The sequence below is a fragment of the Impatiens glandulifera genome, chromosome 1, assembly GCF_907164915.1.
Source record: "Impatiens glandulifera chromosome 1, dImpGla2.1, whole genome shotgun sequence".
Taxonomy (NCBI): Eukaryota; Viridiplantae; Streptophyta; class Magnoliopsida; order Ericales; family Balsaminaceae; genus Impatiens; species Impatiens glandulifera.
The window spans coordinates 147,728,959-147,751,131 of NC_061862.1; the positions used below are offsets into that span (position 1 = coordinate 147,728,959).

General features: G+C 32.0%; 2 protein-coding genes across 2 annotated transcripts; both read left to right on the forward strand.

Moving 5' to 3' along the window:
- The first annotated feature begins 7,776 nt into the window (after positions 1-7,776).
- On the forward strand, positions 7,777-16,110 carry LOC124920063 (protein SCAR2-like). The gene is made up of 9 exons (XM_047460464.1): positions 7,777-8,074; positions 9,766-9,929; positions 10,204-10,327; positions 10,421-10,535; positions 11,578-11,639; positions 11,743-15,316; positions 15,398-15,484; positions 15,592-15,699; positions 15,784-16,110. The coding sequence occupies exons 1-9, from the start codon at positions 7,920-7,922 to the stop codon at positions 15,835-15,837; spliced, it is 4,443 nt and encodes a 1,480-aa protein (XP_047316420.1). The 5' UTR covers positions 7,777-7,919; the 3' UTR covers positions 15,838-16,110.
- A 2,190-nt stretch (positions 16,111-18,300) lies between these two features.
- Positions 18,301-21,097, forward strand: LOC124920064 (probable WRKY transcription factor 26). Its single transcript, XM_047460466.1, has 4 exons — positions 18,301-18,654; positions 18,739-18,897; positions 19,636-20,360; positions 20,445-21,097. The coding sequence occupies exons 1-4, from the start codon at positions 18,358-18,360 to the stop codon at positions 20,854-20,856; spliced, it is 1,593 nt and encodes a 530-aa protein (XP_047316422.1). The 5' UTR covers positions 18,301-18,357; the 3' UTR covers positions 20,857-21,097.
- The last annotated feature ends 1,076 nt before the right edge of the window (positions 21,098-22,173 follow it).

Below are 22,173 nucleotides of genomic sequence, written 5' to 3' on the forward strand. Positions count from 1 at the left end.
TTGCACATCTAACTACGTATCTATTAGACTGCACGTCTAACTACGTATCAGTTAAACTGCACGTCTAATTACGTATCTGTTAGACTTCACGTCTAATTACGTCTTTGTTAGACTACACGTCTAACTCAATGCGTTTAATAGCTAGTAAGTCTAATGAACCTCATTCAGACTAAGTCTAACTTAGCACGTTTTAATGCACCTGCACAAAAACAATTAGACAACTTAGTTTCCATCTTATTCAAATTTTACACAAACTCATCATCAAAATTTTGTTAGTCAAAATAATTTGACCCTTAGTCAAAATAATTTAACCCAACAATTTCCCCCTTTTGATGATGATGTTAAAACTTTACACAATCACTTAGATAAATATCCATCCAATTAAAGAAAGAATATAACTTGTTCACAAACTATAGAAGTAAGTTCCAAAAACCAATATTCAAAGAGTCAAGTTTAAAAACCAAGTTCAAAAACCAATAAAAGATAGTTTAGAAGAGGAGAAATTATTGATCTTCCCTTTTCACGATTGGGTAATTGAATCCTTCACCGCTGAATCCTTCACCGTTCAGAAGGTTTCGAAAAGGAGGGAGAGAACGACCATCACGACCACTTCCACCACCACGATCACCACTACGACCTCCACCTCTTTTGGTTGACCTGCAACTTCCATCACTGGTTTGTTTTCTCTTTGATCTGGTGTCGGTTGAAACACCACCGCATCCTCTACTACTTTTGCTTCCTCTAAAACTTCCTTCCCCCTGTTTAACATTATCGTCGCCATGAGAAATGAGGTTCTTCTCTTTACTAGCAGCTTCTTCAGCATCTTCTATAGCTTGAATTTGCCTTGTAAAAGAATCAGCTTGTTCATTTCGCTCAGCATTAGCTCTACTCATATGACCTTGTATCTCAACTATTTGACTTTGAAGCAAGCTCACTTCATCCATGACTTATTGATGAAGTTCAATGGAGTTTTCCCTTTCATAGTCATATAAATCGGTTTGCCGTTTGAATAAGTTCTTTTCGAATTTGGCGTATGTTTTGTTGAGGATGTTGATTTCGTACGTGTTCCTCTTTATGGTTTGCTCCATTTCATTATGAGTTCTAACGAGAGAGGCAAACTCCTTCTTGTTAAATTTATGATTCTTTAAGATCTTCACCATGTTGGATTGCAAATTCGCAACAGTCTTCTGATATCACTTCTGTCATAGACTTCAGAAGCTTTGCACCACTAGCGGATGTTCCTTCATTTGATAAAATCTCTTGAGAATCTGCTGGAGCGGTCCGAATGAGACTGATATGAGTGTGAACCTTCAGGGACTGCTCTAGTTCATCCTTCTCTGAATCACTTTTAGACTTTCTCTCTTCTTCATCACCCAGAATATCTTCACACACCTTGTGAATCTGGTCAGACGTACCGTCTGAATGATGAGGAAGGTCAACAACGTTATCATGAATATTCGCGGCCGTAATCAACGGAGTTGGTTGAGGAAAATCTTCAGAACTTTCCGAGGAAGTATCATTGTTATTTGGTTCCCTCTCAGATGAAGAATTCTTATCAGATTCCTTGTCTTTTGAGGGTTCCCCCTCAGACCGTGCTTCGATGGGCTGACTGGCTTCAGCCTCCTTCTCTGGAGATGCCTCTGAATCGAAAACAGGAGACTTCAGCGCTTCCTTTTTTGGGTTACAAGTGGTTGAACAGGTTCTATATTGATTTCTTCTTCTTCAATTATAAGATCGGGTTGAACTGGTTCCACAATCTGATCAATTCTAGGTTGAGCCATTAGACATTTTTCTTCAATAGAAAGGCTTCCCAGTTCAATGAGAAGAGCAGCGACTTGCTCATCTTCCGGAAGAACAAAATTACAATCATCGGATAGTTGCATTATATCATATTCATCTAACACGCTTCCGAAAGGACTAACCCCGGAACAATCTACTTCATGAACGTATCTAAGAATGATAGAGATGTAATCCTGCATGATTTCATTAAGTCTTTTTAGAGCCTTCTCCTCTGCATTAGCATTCCTTTCCAAAGGATTGAAGTTGGCTTTTCTGGCTTGGAGGATCGGAAAGAGAGCCCGACCTCTCAGATTGGCTTCAACTAGCTCTTTTCTCTTTAGAGCTTCATAGACTTCGAAGTTTTAGTCCATTCCAATACTCTATTTTCAACGTTGACCAGCTTCAACCATTGCCTACTTATGCCTTTTCCATTGATGACCTCATCATACCTAATGGACATTCTGTTTAAAACCCAAGTATTGAAGATCTTGATCTTTTCACCAGACCTTACTTTGGCATAATCCATCATTAAATTAACAATACATGTTGCTTCAGAGACCTCCTCATTTGAATAGGTTGCAATTGCCTTGCCTTTTCCAATGACCTTAAAAGGTTTTGGAGTAGGCCTTGGTTCCCCAATGGTTATTCCAACAGCCTTTCTGGTGGCTCTCATTACCTCGTGAGCAGAAAGAGGTCTTGCAAAGAGCTCAGGCGTGGCTTCAAACTAGACTAACTTTCTTATCATTATGGACACATCTTGGACTTGTTTTAAAATATATCATTCTCTCTCCATATAATATAATGAGAAATGATTAGGTGAGGGAATTTGGTGAGGGAATTTGGTGAGGGAATGACGTGACATAATCTTATTCGCTGAAAAAATCAAATAATTTCTCTCTTTTCTCTCTTTCTTCCCACTTTTACATTTTCCAACCAATGAATGTGATGTCACGTCATTCCCTCACCAAATTCCCTCACCAAATTCCCTCCCTCTATCACTCCTCTAATATAATATATATGGATTCTTTCATTCTTTTGTACCTAACATTGAAGCACACTAAATTGAGCCTCAAAACCCTAAGCTCAATTCCACAAATATGTATATTGTGATTTTCTTGCTTCACAACATCGAACATGCTCCTCCATCACTAGATCAAACTCAGCAACCATTTCTATCATTTGCAAAAAATAGTCCATTGTTTTCGACATAAAGTTTCTCATCATTTCCTCGGAAGGCCAAAGTATTTTTGGAAAGTGTTTTCACAATGGAGATTATTCTTGTTAACACTTGCCTCCAATGTTGTCTTTCTTTGTTGATTTGAAGTTGCATACTGTCATCAATTGTTTGATTTTTTTCAGCCTCTTTTCTAATTCAACCCAAGCAAACATGCAATCTATATGATCCCTACTAACTTCATGGTGTTTAAGACTTCTATGTATATTATGCCAGTCTTTGTATCCGTCATTAGCCAAATCCCCCATCCTACTCATCATTTGTTCAGTCTTGAAAAACATACAACGATTAAGCAAAATATTATATCTAATGAAACATAATATATACAAGCCATAGTCTATCAAATGTTTGTCCATTTTCTATTATCCGTGTATAATGCGATGAATCAAAATTTTTATTGTTACTATCCTTAGGAAACAAAAAATCATCCACTCTTTTTGGACCCATATGTACCAAGTAATCTATCAGTTTTTTACTGATGTTATTCCAATGTCTAGGATCCTCCAAATTCTTAGTCGAATTTAATTTTTTTCATGTTGAGAGTCATTCTCCAAGTTCTCATTCGATTCACCCAAATTAACAACCTCAACCAATTCTTCATTTTCATAATGACTTTGTTCTTCAATCACCAAACTATCTCCTAATTCCTCTTTTTCTGTTATGTTATTTCTACTAAAATATTTGTTAATATCACTCGGCTTGACTTTGAATTAATGTATCCTCCCTTTGTTTCAATTTTTTCTTTTGAGCTCCAAATAAATGTTTAGGAGGCCTTTTACACAACATCAATTCCAGTATCTACAACCAATTTTTGCAGTTGACAGATTCTGAAATTGTCACAATTTAGAATTTCATCAAATAAAGATTGAATTCATCTAACTCTTTTCAAACAAAGTTAATTTATTCAACACAACCTAACTCAACAACACATTCATCCATACCATAGAGCAATAGAAGTATAGAACTAGGACTTCTTCGTTTCAATATATTGGAATATCTATTATAATTAATTGATATGATTTTGATTTTGAGTTCTATCCTACAAATTCTAAAAAATCATTGATAATATAATAAAGAAAAAAAATCTATTAATGCAAGTAAAGTACTAAAGCTCCACCTGTTTCAAACATTTCATCAAAATCACATAAGTCTATAAGAGAAAATACTTCTTTATTCAGCTTGTAAGATCAACAAATTGAAGAATAAAAAAATATTGGGGATTGTTGATACCTTTGGGGCCATGAGATGGTCAGATTGAGAAAGATTTGAATTGTTGATACCTTTGCGGCCATGAGATGACCAGATTGGGGACGATAGTCGGTAGGTTACGCAAGTAGAAATCTTGGCGAGCCTTTTTCATCATATTAAATATAATATATATATTAATATTAAAAAGTTTGAACCCCTTGATAGGCGGAGCCCTGATGCAATGGCCTCTCTCGCCTCCAAATAGGTTCGACCCTGGATGCAAACAAGTGTCCCCTTCTAATATATATAACCTTAATAAAAAAAAAAGATAATAATTCTAATTAATTTTAAATTTTATTTTATTAAAAAAATTAATTATATATTAAATTAATATTGATATATTATCTTTCAACTTACTTTAAAAATTATTATATTTAATATTATATTTTTCATAATTATATGATTATAATATACATACTTATTTTATTTTTTATTTAACTATAAACATTTGAATAATAATATTCTATTATCATTAAAATAAATATTTTTAAATTTATTTTATATAATTTTTAATAAAATCAAATAATTATTTTATGCATTTTATGATGTATGGTATATTTTAATATATTTTTAAAATATTTAATTATCAATTATTAAATTAATAATTATTTATCTTTAAAATAAAAATATATAAATTCGTGCATATTCCGATTTTTGACCAGTTTAGTTAATATGAATATATATATATATATATATATATATATATATATTTAATTTAAATGAAGAAAAAAAATGAAGAAAATGATTCATTAATGTGGGAGCTTGATGCTTATAATGGAAGGCATGACAGTATAAATAAATACTGAGTTAACGTACGTAGTAGTCTTGGTTGGTCTGGACTCTATGGGGTCCACATTAACTATTCATGATTACACGTCTTGATTGTGCTTGTTTTTCATCCAAAATATCACAGCCGTTCATTTTCTTTTCGTGCTCCACATAAGTCAGTCTTTGTTGTGCCGTTCATTTTCTTTTCGTGCTCCACATAAGTCAGTCTTTGTTGTGCTCCACCGTACACAATTAATACTCTACCTCATTAAATAATTATTTTACTATTTTCTCGGTCATCAATTTGTCCAGCATTTCTGCATTTTTGTCATAATTAATTCAAAATTTAGAGGTGTAAATAAAATTTTAATTATTTGAAGATCAATGATAAAAAAAGAATTTAGAGAACGAAGATGTCACTGTATTACTATCTCTAAATGAATGAGGAAAGAGAAAAAGAAGAAATATTATTATTTTTTCAAAAAATTAATTTATACCATAATTTTTTCTTAACTTTTTTTTTTCTTCCAAATTTCATCCAAATCATTTATCTTATTTTAATAACCCATCCCAACTTATTTATTTTTTATATTTATAATATTATTTAATAATTAATATTATATATATATATATAAAATGTTATGTATATTTATTAATTTAATTTTAAATATTAATAAATTATTTAAATTAAAAAAGAATATATATTAAAAAATAAATTATATTATATATTAATTTTTATAAATTTTTATTAATATATAATTTTAAATATTAATAAATGACTTAAATTAAAAATTAATATATTTTAAAATAAATTATACGAATAAAGTAATTTATTATTATTATATATATTTTTCAACTTTCAACCATTTCTCTCCTATTCAATATTTAAATTGTCAATTCATTTTCGATTTTCTCCACCCTATTAGTATTATCATTCTTTCGGCCACCTTTAATTCATTTCAATTGTAATAGATACTTTTAAATAATTAATTAAAGTTAGGTTGATTTCTGAAATTATAATTATAAATAAAAATGATGAGAGAGAAAAACACTGATATTATAATCTTAAACGCTGAAGAGGGAGGTATAAAAAAAATTGAATTTGAACAGAAATTGTGTGTTTGATTATAATATTGTGTGTGAACTTATTACACAAAGTTACTGTAGCAGCTTATGAAAGCGGATGCCCATACGCGGCTTATTAACGCTGAATCAAACGAGGCATGAATCTTTATTAAGAGCATCAGCAGCGCACAAGCCCTCTGCCCTCTTATTTTGTGAAATCAATATTCCACATCAGCAAAAAGCGGGCACACATTGTACTTGGCCAAAACACTCCAACGCTTTTGCCCGCCCTCTTATCTAAATAATAAATTTTATTTATACTATTTTAAATAAATAACTAATTTATAATATAGGAATATTATAACTAATATTCCTATATTATAGGAAAATTTGAGATCGTGTTAATATAATTAATAAAAAATATATTAATTTATTTAAAATATATATTTATTAATTAAATATATAAATAATATTCCTGTATTATATATATTATAGGAGAATTTGAAAATTTCACCCTTAAAACATATTAATATAATTAATAGAAAATATTTTATAACGGATATAATTTATAACTATATAAAACATGTTAATATAATTAATAGAAAAATATATTAATTTACAATTACAAGAATAAATTTGAGAATATATAACCTATATTACTATATTATAGGAAAATTTGAGAATATATAATTAATATTTTTATATTATAATAAAATATAAAATATTTTTATAATTTAAAATATATTATAATATTTTTATAATTAAATATATAATTAATATTATTATAATTTAATATATAATTAATATTCCTATCTTATAGTAAAACTTTAGAATATATATTTATTTAACGTTATTATAATAATGTTACTTAAAAATAGTAGGAAAAAATATTATAATTAAATATATAACTAATATTCCTATATTATATAATATATTATATTATATAATTATGAAAAAGTCAGAAGAGGGCATGACCAGCATAGAGGGCACTGCCCTCTTTTTGCTTTTATCTCCAATGCAAAAAATGAAAAAACCCAATGACCTGCCCTTTTCCATGCTGTCCGATGCGGGCACAGGTCATGCGCTGGAGATGCTCTAAGGAGCAACTCCAAACTTTTATTTATAATCAAACACAAAAATAAACATTGTTTTACACCCTAAATTTTATTTGTTTATTTTATGAAAGAATTGTCTCAATTTATTTGATTTAATTTAATTTATTTTTTTAAAAATTTTTAAAAAAGTTTATATTTTATATTTATGTAAAGAAAAATTATAATTGGTACATATTTTGGACTGACATTTTAAATGCTTATAAGTATGATTCTCAAATTAATTTTTAATTTATTTTGTGCTAGAAATTTTTTTAATATTATTTATTAAAGAAAAAAAAACAACAAATGGCAGAAAGGAGAGATTCTGAATCTTAATTGAGATTGTAATATGGATAACATATTACTTTTAAATTTCATTTTGTATCCAAATAATATTTAGATTGCTTTTTTAAACAAGTAGATTGCCAAAATTATTTGATCTGATTGACAATTTAATTCTATTTATAATGAGTTGAATAAAATTGAAAATGATTTGATTATATATAAAAGTTGTTTGAATAACAAACAAGGCTTAATAAGATAGTCCTTCTATCTCCCTCCCCAGTCTGTTTTCTTTTACATTTTAAGTATTTACTCTGGTTAATAATATTAATGACGGAAATGTATAGTTGAAGGTTGAAGAAGAACAGAGAAAGAGAAACTAAGGACGGAAGGGAAGAACGAAGAAGAAATCAGCAGAGTTTTGAATTGAGTTGAGAAACTGGATAATAATGCCTTTGAGCCGTTACCAGATAAAGAATGAATACGGATTGGCCGATCCAGAGCTTTATGGAGCAGCTGACAAAGATGATCCTGAAGCTATACTTGAAGGTGTGGCCATGGCTGGTCTAGTCGGTCTCTTGCGTCAGTTAGGAGATTTAGCCGAGTGAGTTTTCTTATTCCTATCAGTTCCTTCTTTAGGTTGTTTTTTTTATTGCAATTCGTCTTGTTTAGTTAGCGTTTGGATGGAATGTTGGAACTATATGATGAATTGTATAATTTCGGTCAGATTTCTTCAAGCGGAAATTTGTGCGTAATTTCTCCGATGAATCCGGACCTGTGATCTTTTCGTGTTTAAAGTTTAGTTTTGATGCTATATGATGAATTCTGTTTGGAGATTGGTCATTGATGAATTCCATTAGTTCTTCAATCGGGACAAATTGGACAATAAAATTTACCAAAATGTTGTTGATTTTGAGATTGAGATGTATACTGAGCATTTTTTTTCTTAATCTAACTTGAATGCATGGTGATATTTTAGTGACATTGTGCTCAATCAGCTTCTGATTTATGTTGTGTAAAAAGTAAGAATCAAGCCTTCTAAATCCTAGTGATATACATGAAAAAACTAGCATATTATGATTTCAGGACTTAAGTGATTCTCTTTTCTGATTTGAGGTGCATATTCTCTCATACATAAGCATTTCACAAATTTCAAACAAATATTTGTTGTTTCTGTTTTAAGTCGAAAAGATACTCTGGAATTCTCACCTTTTGAGCAAATGATGTGTGGATTTTTCTGAAACAAGTATGCTCAGATGCCATTAGGAATGTAAGTAGTAGTATATGGTTAAGCACATTCTTGTAAATAGAAGTATATTTTTTCTTACATTAGAAATTGACAACTGAGCCTGGATGTGTTATAGTTACCACGCGGCCTTCAACGATTTTTTTTAAACCAGAGTTTAGTGTCTTGAAGAAGCTAGCACGATTCTCCACAGTCACCTCCCACTTTGTCCTTAAAAAGATGGTTCCTGTTGGAATGAAAAGCTAGAAAAACGTTATTTTCTATATTATTTATTTGTTAATAGAATAAAATCCCCCCAGATTGAAAAGACTACCTTTCTGTTTCTAGAATAAAAAATTAAGGTCTTATTGTTATGGAATATAGGACTCTATGTGTGTAGAGAGAAATAAACATGGATAGAGCAAAATATGTATCATTGGGTATTTTATTGTCTTCAGCATAGCTGTTCTTAGGAGGAATAACAGGTATAACCAGAAGACTAATTTGTTGCATATTAGGTACTATATCACATAAATCATCACCATTCCTTCACACAAAGGTTTTGTAGATAGAAGTCTCAATCAAGAACCAATTCTATGAGTGTTTTTTGTAAGGTAAAAGCTTGCATATATTAGAATTGTCACAAATTTTGTGTAAATGGATTTTAATCAATATCAATTAAACCTATTACCCTTTGCTTTTTGGCTTTTCAAATATAGTGTATCCAGTTTTTAATTAGCCCATTTGAGAGCTCTTCCTTCTGCCCATTTGTCTTTTCAAACATTATGTGCAGTAAATTGATTCTCAATAAAAAGAGCATATATGGGTTAATGTAGATATGCACTGCAAGATAGTAGATTAAAACATAGATCTCTCACTGGATTAACCATGATCTTTTGATAGATTCTCTCACTTGCACATTTTCCTCATTATTTTTTGGAAGACGGTAAGGAAACTCATATTTGGATCATTCCTTCATCTCTTTTCTTCTCTTATTCTGTTGCCATCAGTTTATTTGTACATCTGTTAAATATTCATCATGAATCACCAATTTCTTTCAATTTCTCAAGGTTTGCTGCAGAAATATTTCATGACTTACATGAAGAAGTAATGGCTACTGCTTCCAGAGGTCATGGTCTATTGGTTCGTGTTCAACAGCTTGAAGCAGATCTTCCTTCTATTGAGAGGACATTATTATCCCAGACCAGCCATTCATATCTCCTTTATAATTCAGGTAAGGATGCCTTTTAAACTTCATTGCTTCTCTTTTTGGGGGTATTCTATTTTCTTCAAATCTTTATTTTCTTGTTGAATGGAAATAATAGCTTAGTAGCAAACAATGATTATTTGGTACTCTTTTCGCCACTAAGTGCACCTGAGATTTGATCATGCTTAAGTCTATATTTTTTTTCATCATTTGAGTTAGTCTGTTGACGTGAATTGCATTACAAAGTAAATGCTTACATTTGAGAGATTTTCTATAGCTTTTTGATGTGTAACTAATGTAGGTAGTGACTGGCATCCTAACCTGCGGATGGAGCAGAATCTGATCACACAAGGCGATTTTCCACGGTTCATTATGGACTCTTATGAAGAATGTCGTGGTCCTCCCAAACTATTCCTTCTAGACAGGTGTGTTCTTTTGGTTTGTGCTTGTTGGAGTAGTTGAGGATCTTGAGATGCAGACATGCAAGAGACTAATTTGTTATATGGATGGCAATGCAGGTTTGATGTTGCTGGTGCTGGTGCATGTTTGAAACGTTACACTGATCCATCTTTTAAGGTTGATGGACTGGAAAATTCTGAAAATCATAGGGAAAACAAGACAAGAAAAGCTAAGGTGAGTGATAAGAGCAGTGTTACATCAGAAATAACTTGTGGAACAAACTTTGGCTTCTTTTTTTACCTGTTCATAACAAGCTATTGTATTGTCTGATATATTCGGTCTTCATGGATACAGCTAAGCATTTATATCCCCTGACATAAATTTCTAAGGCTGAGGTCCATGAGAATATCAATGTCTTGTTACTGTGTCAGTTGTTCCTCCTAAAGGGTTAGAATTCCTTAGGCTCATCTTTGAGGAAATTATAACTATATTTCTTAATAGTCCATGGTTACTCAAAGAATTATGAGGTTGTTCAAAAGTTTCAATCATTGTATAAATAATATTTTGAATGGCATGACTGTTCCGTTACAATTATTTCTCTTAGGTTTCATATGATTTTTATACGCATCTTCAAAATGTATATGGGATGTAGATTTTCTGGATGTCAAGACAATAATCTTTGAGATATTGCTGTCAATTCCTTGGGATGAAAAAGTGAAAAATCTTCTCTTAATAGGTTAAGGTATAAATCAGGAGTACTGTGATAGAAATCACTATTTGGAGAGAAGTTAGGGAGAGAAAATAAAGGGAATAGAGTTGAGAAGCCAAGAACTCCAGTCATTTGATTATCAATAATGTCATGCTTTATGTAATTTCTATCACTGTCAATATACAGTAGTAGCTATTTAAATCCTAATAAAACTATAACTTATCTAACTCTATCTTTACTAACTACCAACTGTAATCAAATAACACCTTTTCATTTTTTTCTTTAATCTATTTATTTACTAATAAATACATAATTATCCTATTCTAATTTTTTGTCTCATTGGTCCTTCAAAACCCTAATCTTTGTTTTGTATCATATTGAGCATGATATATAGGGCAAATACCTAGTGACATTGAGCTCATTTCTTCCTTATATAATACAAGTTGCCAAAGCATTTCAAGTTTTTTTTTAAATTTCTTGGTATCGAAGTTTGCCATGAACAATAACTTACATGTTTACATATGTCTTTTCTTTTTGCTAAAAAAATACATATATCTTAACTTGCAGAAGAAAGGATCCCAATGGATGAATGGAGGAACCCCCCAAGCCTTGCCAAAAGGGCAGACTAGGTGGGATCTTAGTTTTCCAATCATGGACTGAATTTCTGGGTGTTTTTAACTGCAAGTATACTCTAACTATAACTTATCAATCAATGACTCGTGAAAAATGCAGGTTGCATGACTTGCTTCAAGAAGAGAGAGTCGGAGGTCATCTTAACGTCCCTGCACCTCATGTAAAATTGAAGAGAAGACTGAGTGAATTTCCTTGTAATTTGAAAAGTGGAGGAAGTTACATGGAGAAATTCTTGAAAATAAATTCGAAAGAGCTTGATTTGGTTAGTGAAACATCTGTTAGTTACACACCTCTGGTGCCTTGTAATGGAGGTTCGTCATCAACGGTTGAGGAATTTTATGTCAACAACGTAAGTAGGGAAGAGGTATCGCATAAAAGAAGGTCATCTTCATCTTCAGAGATATACGCCACTCTACCGAAACCATCAATTTATCAGTTGCCCATGGAAGCTAATTATGAACTCTCAGGGATAACAACGGACTCGAGTTCTGAACTGTACGACACTTTCTTCCCTCATCAACAGGCTGATGAAAAGGAAATAGAAGTTGATGGAGAAAGAAAAATGGAAGGCAGCACTGCTAATAGTTACCGGTCAGATGAAATTGTTAGTGATGTTGACAATTACATGGATGCCCTTGCTACAATTGATTCTGATATTGAATCAGATATTGAGTACAAAAACAGTAATAAATACTTGCATAATGTTGAAGATTCAAGTAAGCTGCAAGAAAATCTGTCCGACTTGCCAGACTCTGAACCTGTTGGAAGTTTCAGTAGTTTAACAGATAATGAGAACCTTTCTTCCAGCGAAGAGCTATCTGAACTATCATCCGATGGTATTGAATCTAGTGATTATGGAATAGTCGAAGATGTTCATAGGTTATCTGAACAGACTTTAGATGATTTGGAAAGTATGTACAATGACATTGGGGAAGAACAACAACAGACTTCTAGTTCACGTCGTACAGATTCATATCCTGTTACGTTATCATTTGATCTTGAAGGAAGTTTAGAAGGTGATGCATTTGAGCATTCAGAATCCAGTGAAGTATATTATACTAATAATGACCTTTTTGTTCCTTCAGATGCAGCTCAAAATTTTCTCCATGTATCCTCTTCTGAAAACCATCTAGACGATCAAGATCAAGCTGTTACTTCACCTATTCTTATAAAAACCGTACAGAGTGAAATCAGTAACTATGCAGATTTCACCGAAAATTCTACTGAAGGAGACAATGCAGGAGATGTTCCACCTTCAAAAGATTTGATGAATACTGTGACAGAAGAACCTGATATTGACGTGAAGGATTCTTTTGAAAGTTACATGAATCCATTCCATTTCTCTTTTTTGCATATAGATGTGAAACCTCAACCGATTGTTGCACGGGGGGGAGAAAAGCAACTTGAATTTTCTGTATTGTATGAAGAAGAGCAACCTGGATTGGTTGTTCCACAGTCAGAAGACGAGAAGCCTCAAATGTTGGTTTCACATGCTGAAGAACAGCATCAGTTTGCTGTTTCACATTTAGAAGAAGAATCCCAATCGGTGCTATCATACACAAAGGAAGACCATAATCAATTGTCTGTATCAAACAAAGAAGAGCAGACCCAATTGGTTGTTGTGGACATAGAAATGCAGAGGAACCCATTGGATACACAAGCCGAAGAACAATCTCAATTGACATCGTCACAAGAAGAATACCCTCAATTATCACCATCACAAGCTGAAGAAGAGCAGCTTCAATTGATAACATCATCAACAGAAGAACCTTCCCCAGAAAGTTTAGATACTGTTTCTCCAGTTAACCTTCGCCTAGCAGATGATGGAGAAAATGTTAGCATCTCTTCTGATTTCTTCATGGATAGGAGAGATTTTGTCCAAGATGATGCTCTAAATTTGGAATACTCTCCCTTAGTTCTTTGTGCTGAAGCTACAAACACGGAACAATCAAAGACCACGACGGCAGTTTCCATTTCTTGTGATAGGGACGATGTTTGTTTGTCAACAATTTCGGTAGAAGAATCTCATCCTGTTGTACAATCTTTTCCATCGTCATATTTTCTGGTTAAACCTGAAGAAATCAGGGTTCCTTCAATTTCAACATTTCCCAGGTTCAGTCTTCCAGGTCCATCTCATAACATGTTCGATGAAATGCCTCCCCTACCACCACTTCCTCCAGTTCAGTGGCGAACACCAAAGTTTCAGCATGCTCCCTCACCTCAAGATATCGATCCTCCGATGATGTCATCATTGGATCATGAAACAAAAATCCCACACCCATTCTCAACTTTCTTCTCTATGAAAGACGAAGTATCTCATCATGAGTTCAATTTGTCCTCAGTATCAATAAAAGATTCTCCCATTTCAGAGGAGTCCCATTTAAACCCAGGGCCAATGGTGAATGAGGAAGATAATAGTTTACAGGAGAAACCGATTGAACCTTTAGACGGTTTAGCTCCAGAAACGAGCTCAGAGAACGAGAAGTTGTCACTGTCTGTAAAGACTACGGAACAGACATCAACCAATATGAATGATGAGAAACCATCACTGTCGGTTTCTTATTCATCAAGTATATTAGCTCCAGAAACGAGCTCAGATAACGAGAAGTCGTCACTTACTGTAACAACTGTGGAGCAGACATCAACCAATATGAATGATGAGAAACCACCACAGTCCGTTTCTTATTCATCAAGTATATTAGCTCCAGAAACGAGCTCAGAGAATGAGAAGTCGTCACTTTCTGTAACAACTGTGGAGCAGACAACCAATATGAATGATGAGAAACCACCACAGTCCGTTTCCTATTCATCAAATATATTAGCTCCAGAAACGAGCTCAGAGAATGATAAGTCGTCACTGTCTGTAACAACTGTGGAGCAGACATCAACCAGTATTAATGATGAGAAATCACCACAATCAGCTTCTTATGCATCAAGTATATTAGCTCCAGAAACGAGCTCAGAGAATGAGAAGTCGTCACTGTCTGTAACAACTGTGGAGCAGACATCAACCAATATGAATGATGAGAAACCATCACAGTCGGTTTCTTATTCATCAAGTGTATTAGCTCCAGAAACGAGCTCAGAGAATGAGAAGTCGTCGTGGTATGTAACAACTATGGAGCAGACATCAACCAATATGAATGATGAGAAACCACCACAGTTGGTTTCTTATTCATCAAGTATATTAGCTCCAGAAACGAGCTCAGAGAATGAGCAGTCGTCACTGTCTGTAACAACTGTGGAGCAGACATCAACCAATATGAATGATGAGATACCACCACAGTCGGTTTCTTATTCATTAAGTATATTAGCTCCAGAAACGAGATCAGAGAATGAGAAGTCGTCACTGTCTGTAACAACTATGGAGCAGACACCAACCAATATGAATGATGAGAAACCACCACAGTCGGTTTCTTATTCATCAAGTATATTAGCTCCAGAAACGAGCTCAGAGAATGAGAAGTCGTCACTGTCTGTAACAACTATGGAGCAGACATCAACCAATATGAATGATGAGAAACCACCACAGTCGGTTTCTTATTCATCAAGTATGTTTTCTGATCCACTTCCAGAGGTTGCGGATGAACAATTAAACGGAGGTCTACATAAGAAACTTCCACGACCTAGAAATCCTCTAATTGATGCTGTTGTTGCCCTTGATAAAACCAAGGTATGTTTTCTTTTGCGACAATTCAACAGACAAAAGAAGTATTTATAGTTAATTAATTATATACTTTATTTTTTGAAACAGTTGCGAAAAGTAACAGACAGGATTATGCCTGCAATTGGCCAAAAGGTTGATGAAAGAAATTCATTCCTGGAAGAAATAAGATCAAAAGTAAGCCAACACTATTTTCTTTTCCTTTGGCATTATATTGTTTTCTAGATTATGATTCAGATTATAGCGTGCTTACAAATGAAAAAAAATCATCTTGAATTCACCAGTCTTTCAACTTGAGACCTACGGCAGTGGCACGACCCAGCATTCAGGGTCCTAATAAGACAAATTTAAGAGTTGCCGCAATATTGGCAAAAGCAAACTCGATTCGACAGGTCTCTTTCTATCCTTTCTCCATCTCTATTTACATCATTACTGAGAGCATTGGTGTCATATATGATGATGGTTTGGGATTTCAGGCACACGCTGGAAGCGATGATGACGACGACGATGAGGATAGCTGGAGCGATTAATAAAATCAACCAACCAACCAACCGCATAATGTGCATAAGGTATCGTTTGAAACGAGAATTTGTGTAATCAAAACATGCTTGAAAGAGTCTCCAAGGCCCATTTGTCATGGAGAGGAGAGGTTAGTAATAGTATGTATTGCTAATGGTTCTTAGTACTAGTTAGATTGGAGTGTCAATAATTTAATGAATTATAAGTTTCCTTAATTGTATATTTTCTTGTAACTGTATAAATAATATTATGGAGAAGCTGAGGACCAAATAATTTCTTAATTATTGAGTGGTGTTTTCTTGATTTCATATTAGTTTAAGTGGGTATATTATATAGGGTTTGAATTTGTGAAGTTAAATGTATCAAATTGGAAACTTATTTAAAGCACTTTGATTGATGAAAATTGAACTATAACTATGTTTTGATGTTATGGGCTTTTTAAGAGGGTAACTTAGAGCATGATAAGATTATTGTTTGTTAATAAACATATTTAATAATAAGTTGGATTAGGTCAAAGAACATAATTAATTAAGCCAGTCTAGAAATGAATGGTTGGATCAAAACCCATGATATATGAGATGTTCATATTGCCCTATGAATCATCATATAAAAGATTGTTGATGATTGAATTTGAGGAGAATTATGAATAAAAATGTTCAATAATAGAGTTATGATTTATTTGATGGTTGACCTTAATAATGTTTCATTAATACCTTATAAATGAATAATACATTTATTGCACTTAATTATTAGATTAGTGATAGTAATGATGGGATTGTTTATTGTTATTATATAATTGGATTATTGTGGCAACCACCAAACCCAATCCAAATGAGCATCAAATCTAGTTCCTTTTCTTAAAACAATTTTATTAAATTTTAGGTAGCTTCAAATCGGCCTAGTTCAGAGTCTATACCAATCATCTCAAAATTGAGAGGTTACACAAATTGTCAAAGTACAAATAAACTTGTAAAATGTAGAATTTAGATAAGATTTTGAGATTAAAAATATATTATTATTATCTATATATATAATTAAGTATTTTATACTTAACCAATTTTAAAAAAATTATATATTTAAATATAAATTAATTAAAAATTAATAATAAATAAATAACACTTAAACAAATTATATTTACAAAATTAATTATTTATTTGAATATATAATAACATTTTTTGATTTATTAATATAATTTTTTTAACGTAAAATAGTATAAAATCGTAAAATTTTATTATCGTAAATTTAAAATCATAATAGTTTATCTATTTAAAAGTTTATTTAAAATTACACTAATTAACTTTTTCTGAAATTTTAACCACACCTTAGTCCAGGCCCATTAATCGTCTTGGTATAGATGCGATTGATCTGTGATATTTTTTCATTTTCTTCCCCTATAATATAGTTAGAGAATAACTCAATTATTTCTTTAGATCTACATAAATTTAAACAATTTATATTTGTATGAATCAATCTTGAATTTTTTTTTTAAAAAAAATTAATCGCAAATTTTGAAATAAAACTGGGTTTATATTGATTTTGAGATTTTGAAAATGAAAATCGTGTTAATAATGACTATAAAAAACTAAAAGAAAAAACTAAAATTAAAGAATTTATGCTTATTCGGACTAATATTACATTTTTATAAATTTCTATAACATTTTTCTCCTTAATAATAATAAGGAACTTATGCGAGAATGATGTCTGAACTATTGAGTACTTGCTTGAAAGTTTGGAGAAGCATCGATATAGCAATTATACATATTTGTGTTATATCCCAATTATTTTCGTTATTTTCAGATAAATTATCTGAAAGAAATCGTCCAAACTTCAATATTATCTTAGTTGTTTGATACATATTGTTTAATTATATTATTATTATGATCATTTTTAAGAGTCGTTAAAATCAATTAAGAGAGTTAATTATTTTTCAAAACATATGTCAATAATCTATTAAACAATATGGTTGTATTCTACTCTTCTTTTTTTCATTATCATTAAATTTAAATAATTGTTATCATTTTTAATATAATTGATATTTTAAAAATAAAATAATAATAATAACCATTTTTTTTACTTAATAAGCGTGCCAAATCCGCCCATTTAAAAATACGATGATAATTAAATAATCCAACCATAATTAAATAAAAAAATAAAAATGTCATTTTAAAAACAAAAAGACAATACTACCCTTTCCTTCCCTATGTCATCTATTACATAAGTAATATTATTTCTAGGCTGTCTATCTGTACAAATGTAGAGCACACAAGTGTCAAATAGGGAACGCCGTATACGATTACTCCCCCCATTTGATTCAGCCGCCTGATAAAAGTCCAGTCAAAGCCACAACATTTGACCAAACATGTTTGTTTTTTTTTTCCACAGTCAAAATTCTCGTATAAGCTTCTTCCCAGAAACAACTTCTAAACATAAAAAACCCACATAATATAAACTTCATCTTCTTCTTTCTTCCCCATAAAATATCAAAACCAAATCAATCAATCTCAAAATCTATCTTCTGATTCTTTGTTCAAATGTCTTCCTCTGGTGGGAATTTAAACAGTTCCTTTTCTTTTCCATCTCAATTCATGAGTTCATCTTTGACTGATCTTTTAGCAAAAGGAAATGAAGAAATTGGAAGTTTTGGTCAAGAACTTAATAGTTATGATAACAATTGGGGATTTAATTCAGAGATACCAAAGTTTAAATCAATTCCACCTCCTTCTCTACCTATTTCTACACCCTTTTCACCTTCTTCATTTTTCTCTATTCCATCTGGTTTAAGCCCTAGTTCTTTCTTGGATTCTCCTATTATGTTATCTTCATCTCATGTAAGTTTTTAATTGTTTAATTTGGTTAAAGATTGAATCTTTTTGTGATGATTCATTGGATTAATTGTGGGTTTTGATTATTAGGCTCTTAATTCTCCTACAACTGGAAGTTACTCGAGTTTTGCTTCTTTTAAGGATGATAAGAATGGTGGTTCTGATTTCTCTTTTAGATTGCCTCAAACAGCTCTTGTTAGATCTTCTTCAAACATGTTCTCATCTTCTGCTAATGGGTCAACTCTATCGGTATGTTTCATCATTTTTTATTTTAATTTATTTTTTCATAAAGGAATGATGATTTTTGTTGATTTTTTGGATTTAGACAAGCACATGGAAAGCATAGAAAAAATAGGAACAATGTTACTTTGATCTTAATTACTCCAATATGTTCATTAAATCTCTCTTGATTAATAAATGATATTATTAATTGTTTCTTAATATGTTAATTTAAATTTGATCTCTGCTGGTCTAGGGTAAAACCTAAAGTGAAATTTTCTTATTTTCATTTACTTTAAGGTTCTCCTTTATGCTAATACTGACATCCTAAGTCATTTTTATTAAGAATTTAACTTGAAAATTTTGTATTTTACAATTTTTTTACAAATTTGATTCTTTCATCTTCCTTTACAACTTTTCTAATTGATTTTTTTTTTGAAATTTTGATATTTGGCAGATATTATTAGATTGGAAATAGAAGAATTAAATTCTTAAAAAGAAATTAACCCAAAATCCTTTGTTTTTTTAGCAATTGTTTTACAAATTTGATTATTTCATCTCTTCCTTTATAACAACTTTCATCTTTTCCTAATTGAAATATTTGTTTTTTGATTTTGTTCGAAAATAACTAAAATTTAAAGTGTTTTTAATAAAAATTGAACTGAAATCTTTGGTTTTTTTAGCATTTTTTTTTCAAATTTGATTATTTCATCTTCCTTTACAACCTATTTCCTTTTTTACTAATTGGAATTATTGGTTTTTGAGCAGAAATCATCAGGATTGAAAAGAGAAGAGCAAGAACATGGTTGGAACATGAACAATCAATTACCTTCATTGAAAAAATCACCGGAGTTAATAATGCCAATCCAATCAATAAGCAACCGAGAACCGAATCAACATACCAACGGCCCAAATCACTCCCAAAACACAAGAGAATTACAGAAGAAATCAGACGACGGTTACAATTGGAGAAAATACGGTCAGAAACAAGTAAAAGGAAGCGAAAATCCTCGAAGTTATTACAAATGCACATACCCAAGTTGTCCAACAAAGAAAAAAGTTGAAACAAACATTGATGGAGGAGAAATAACTGAAATAGTATACAAAGGAACACACAATCATCCTAAACCACTTCATACTTCTAGAAAATCATCTGACCAAATGACAACAACAATGTATGCTAAACCAGAGTGTGTCACCACGCCCGAGAACTCCTCCACGACGTCGTATGGTGACGAAGAGTTCGATCAAGAATCTAATTCAATGACGAAATCGGAGGAGGAGAACAATGGGAATGAACGGGATGCTAAGAGATGGAAAGGTGACAACAACAATTTTAGTAATGAAAATGAAGCTATGTCAGCTTCTGGAAACAGAACTGTCCGTGAGCCACGTGTTGTTGTTCAAACCACGAGCGATATTGATATTCTTGATGACGGTTATAGATGGAGGAAATATGGACAAAAGGTGGTCAAAGGAAATCCTAATCCTAGGTTGGTAATTTCAAACAACAAAACATTCTCAAAATATTGTCAATTTCTTTTCTTGGGTCCCCAACTAATAATTAAACTTTACAGGAGCTATTATAAATGTACATTCATAGGATGTCCAGTGCGAAAACACGTGGAACGGGCATCCCATGATTTGAGGGCTGTGATCACGACATACGAAGGGAAACACAATCACGATGTTCCTGCACCGAGGGGGAGTGGAGGTTATGGTGCTGTTAATAGGGTTCCTTCCGTTAGTAACAACAGTGGTCCCACAGGGGCAATTAGGCCAGTGGCTATGAACGGTGGTAACTCGAACAATTCTTCGGGTACAAGACCACCGCATAGGCTTGAGTTGATCCAGGGTTCAGGCAATTACGGTTACTCGGGATTTGGGAACTCAAACATGGCTAACGTTGTAAACTACGCTGAAAATGGATTGTCTAAAGCAAAAGAAGAAAACGTGGAAGATCCTTTCTTCAATTCGTTTCTACGTTGAGCGAATTTTTGGATAGAACATCGAGACTAATGACCACAAGAGGGTGAGTTCTAGCGACTATTTAAAGAAGAAAAATGTTATGTAAATTATAGAAAAGAAAAAAAAGGTGGTTGTATTTGTTGGTTTGTTGGTTGGTAGTTGAAATCATACCAGAATATATAGATAGACAAATAGATACGGACATGAAACTTTATATGTAGGAAATCTAGATTTATTACAAGTAAAGTTGGTTTATTTTATTTTTTGTAATAACAGTCAGCAAGAACATTATATTTTGAAATTATTTTGTATGTTTCTCTTCTGGATTATGATACAGGTCATTAAATTGTTGTTTTGATTCATATTAGTAACTTAAACGTTCCAGTGTGGATTCAATTATTATTTACAAAATAATTGCTAATTAGTATTTGATAATATTAATTGTTTCAGCGGATTTCAAATTAATAAATTTTGACAAAGATATGTTTGGTCCACATTCATCTTTTATGTTATATCTTGCCTATGTCTTTTAAGTTTAACTAGTTAGTATTAAAGCATCCAATAAGAGTATGTTTTCTTTTAAAAGGATTTTGTCACTCAAAAGAACTAGCATGTTTTAAGTTATAGTGAAAAGATTGACTCTAAACATCAAAACAAACCAATGATGAATTTAGAAAAACAAGATTGAATAATTTAGAATTTGTGAATCAAGCTAAATAACAAGATGGTAGATACTTCTCTTGTTATTTGGAAAAGAAAAATCTTGAAAAATACATTCAACCACAATAATTACATAAAAATATGAGTTAAAATTGTCTATAAGACCTTGGTAAGTTAGTTTTATATGGGCATTGCGCCCTAGTTTAGAATTAAGGGGCAGCTAGGGGTATTAGTGTCAGATATTTTTGTAAAGTGTTTTTAACTTTTGTTATGTAGGGAATGGTAGTGGAAATTTTAGGTCCAAGGCCCATTTAAAACTAACTTACAAGTCTTGGGAGGCTAACTACCTATCTAGTCTCATGACATTTGAAATGTCATTAGTTTTTCTCTAAGTAACACATGTAGTAACTTAAGGAAAACTCATGACTCTTGAGGTGGCTCACTTGACATGTCATGAAATGATGTGGCACATTTTGGCCAATAAGATTAATGAACAATGTCATGACTTGGTGTTATTTAGTTTACATCTCATGACCTTAACATTTCAATTTTGAAATTCAAACCTTCCCTCATTTCCTTCATGACAAGCGACTAGAATTATTGGAGGCTCCATGGGCTTTTCTTGAACAAATATTGGGTTGAGTCATCGGTTGGATCCAAACCTTGACTTGACATTGA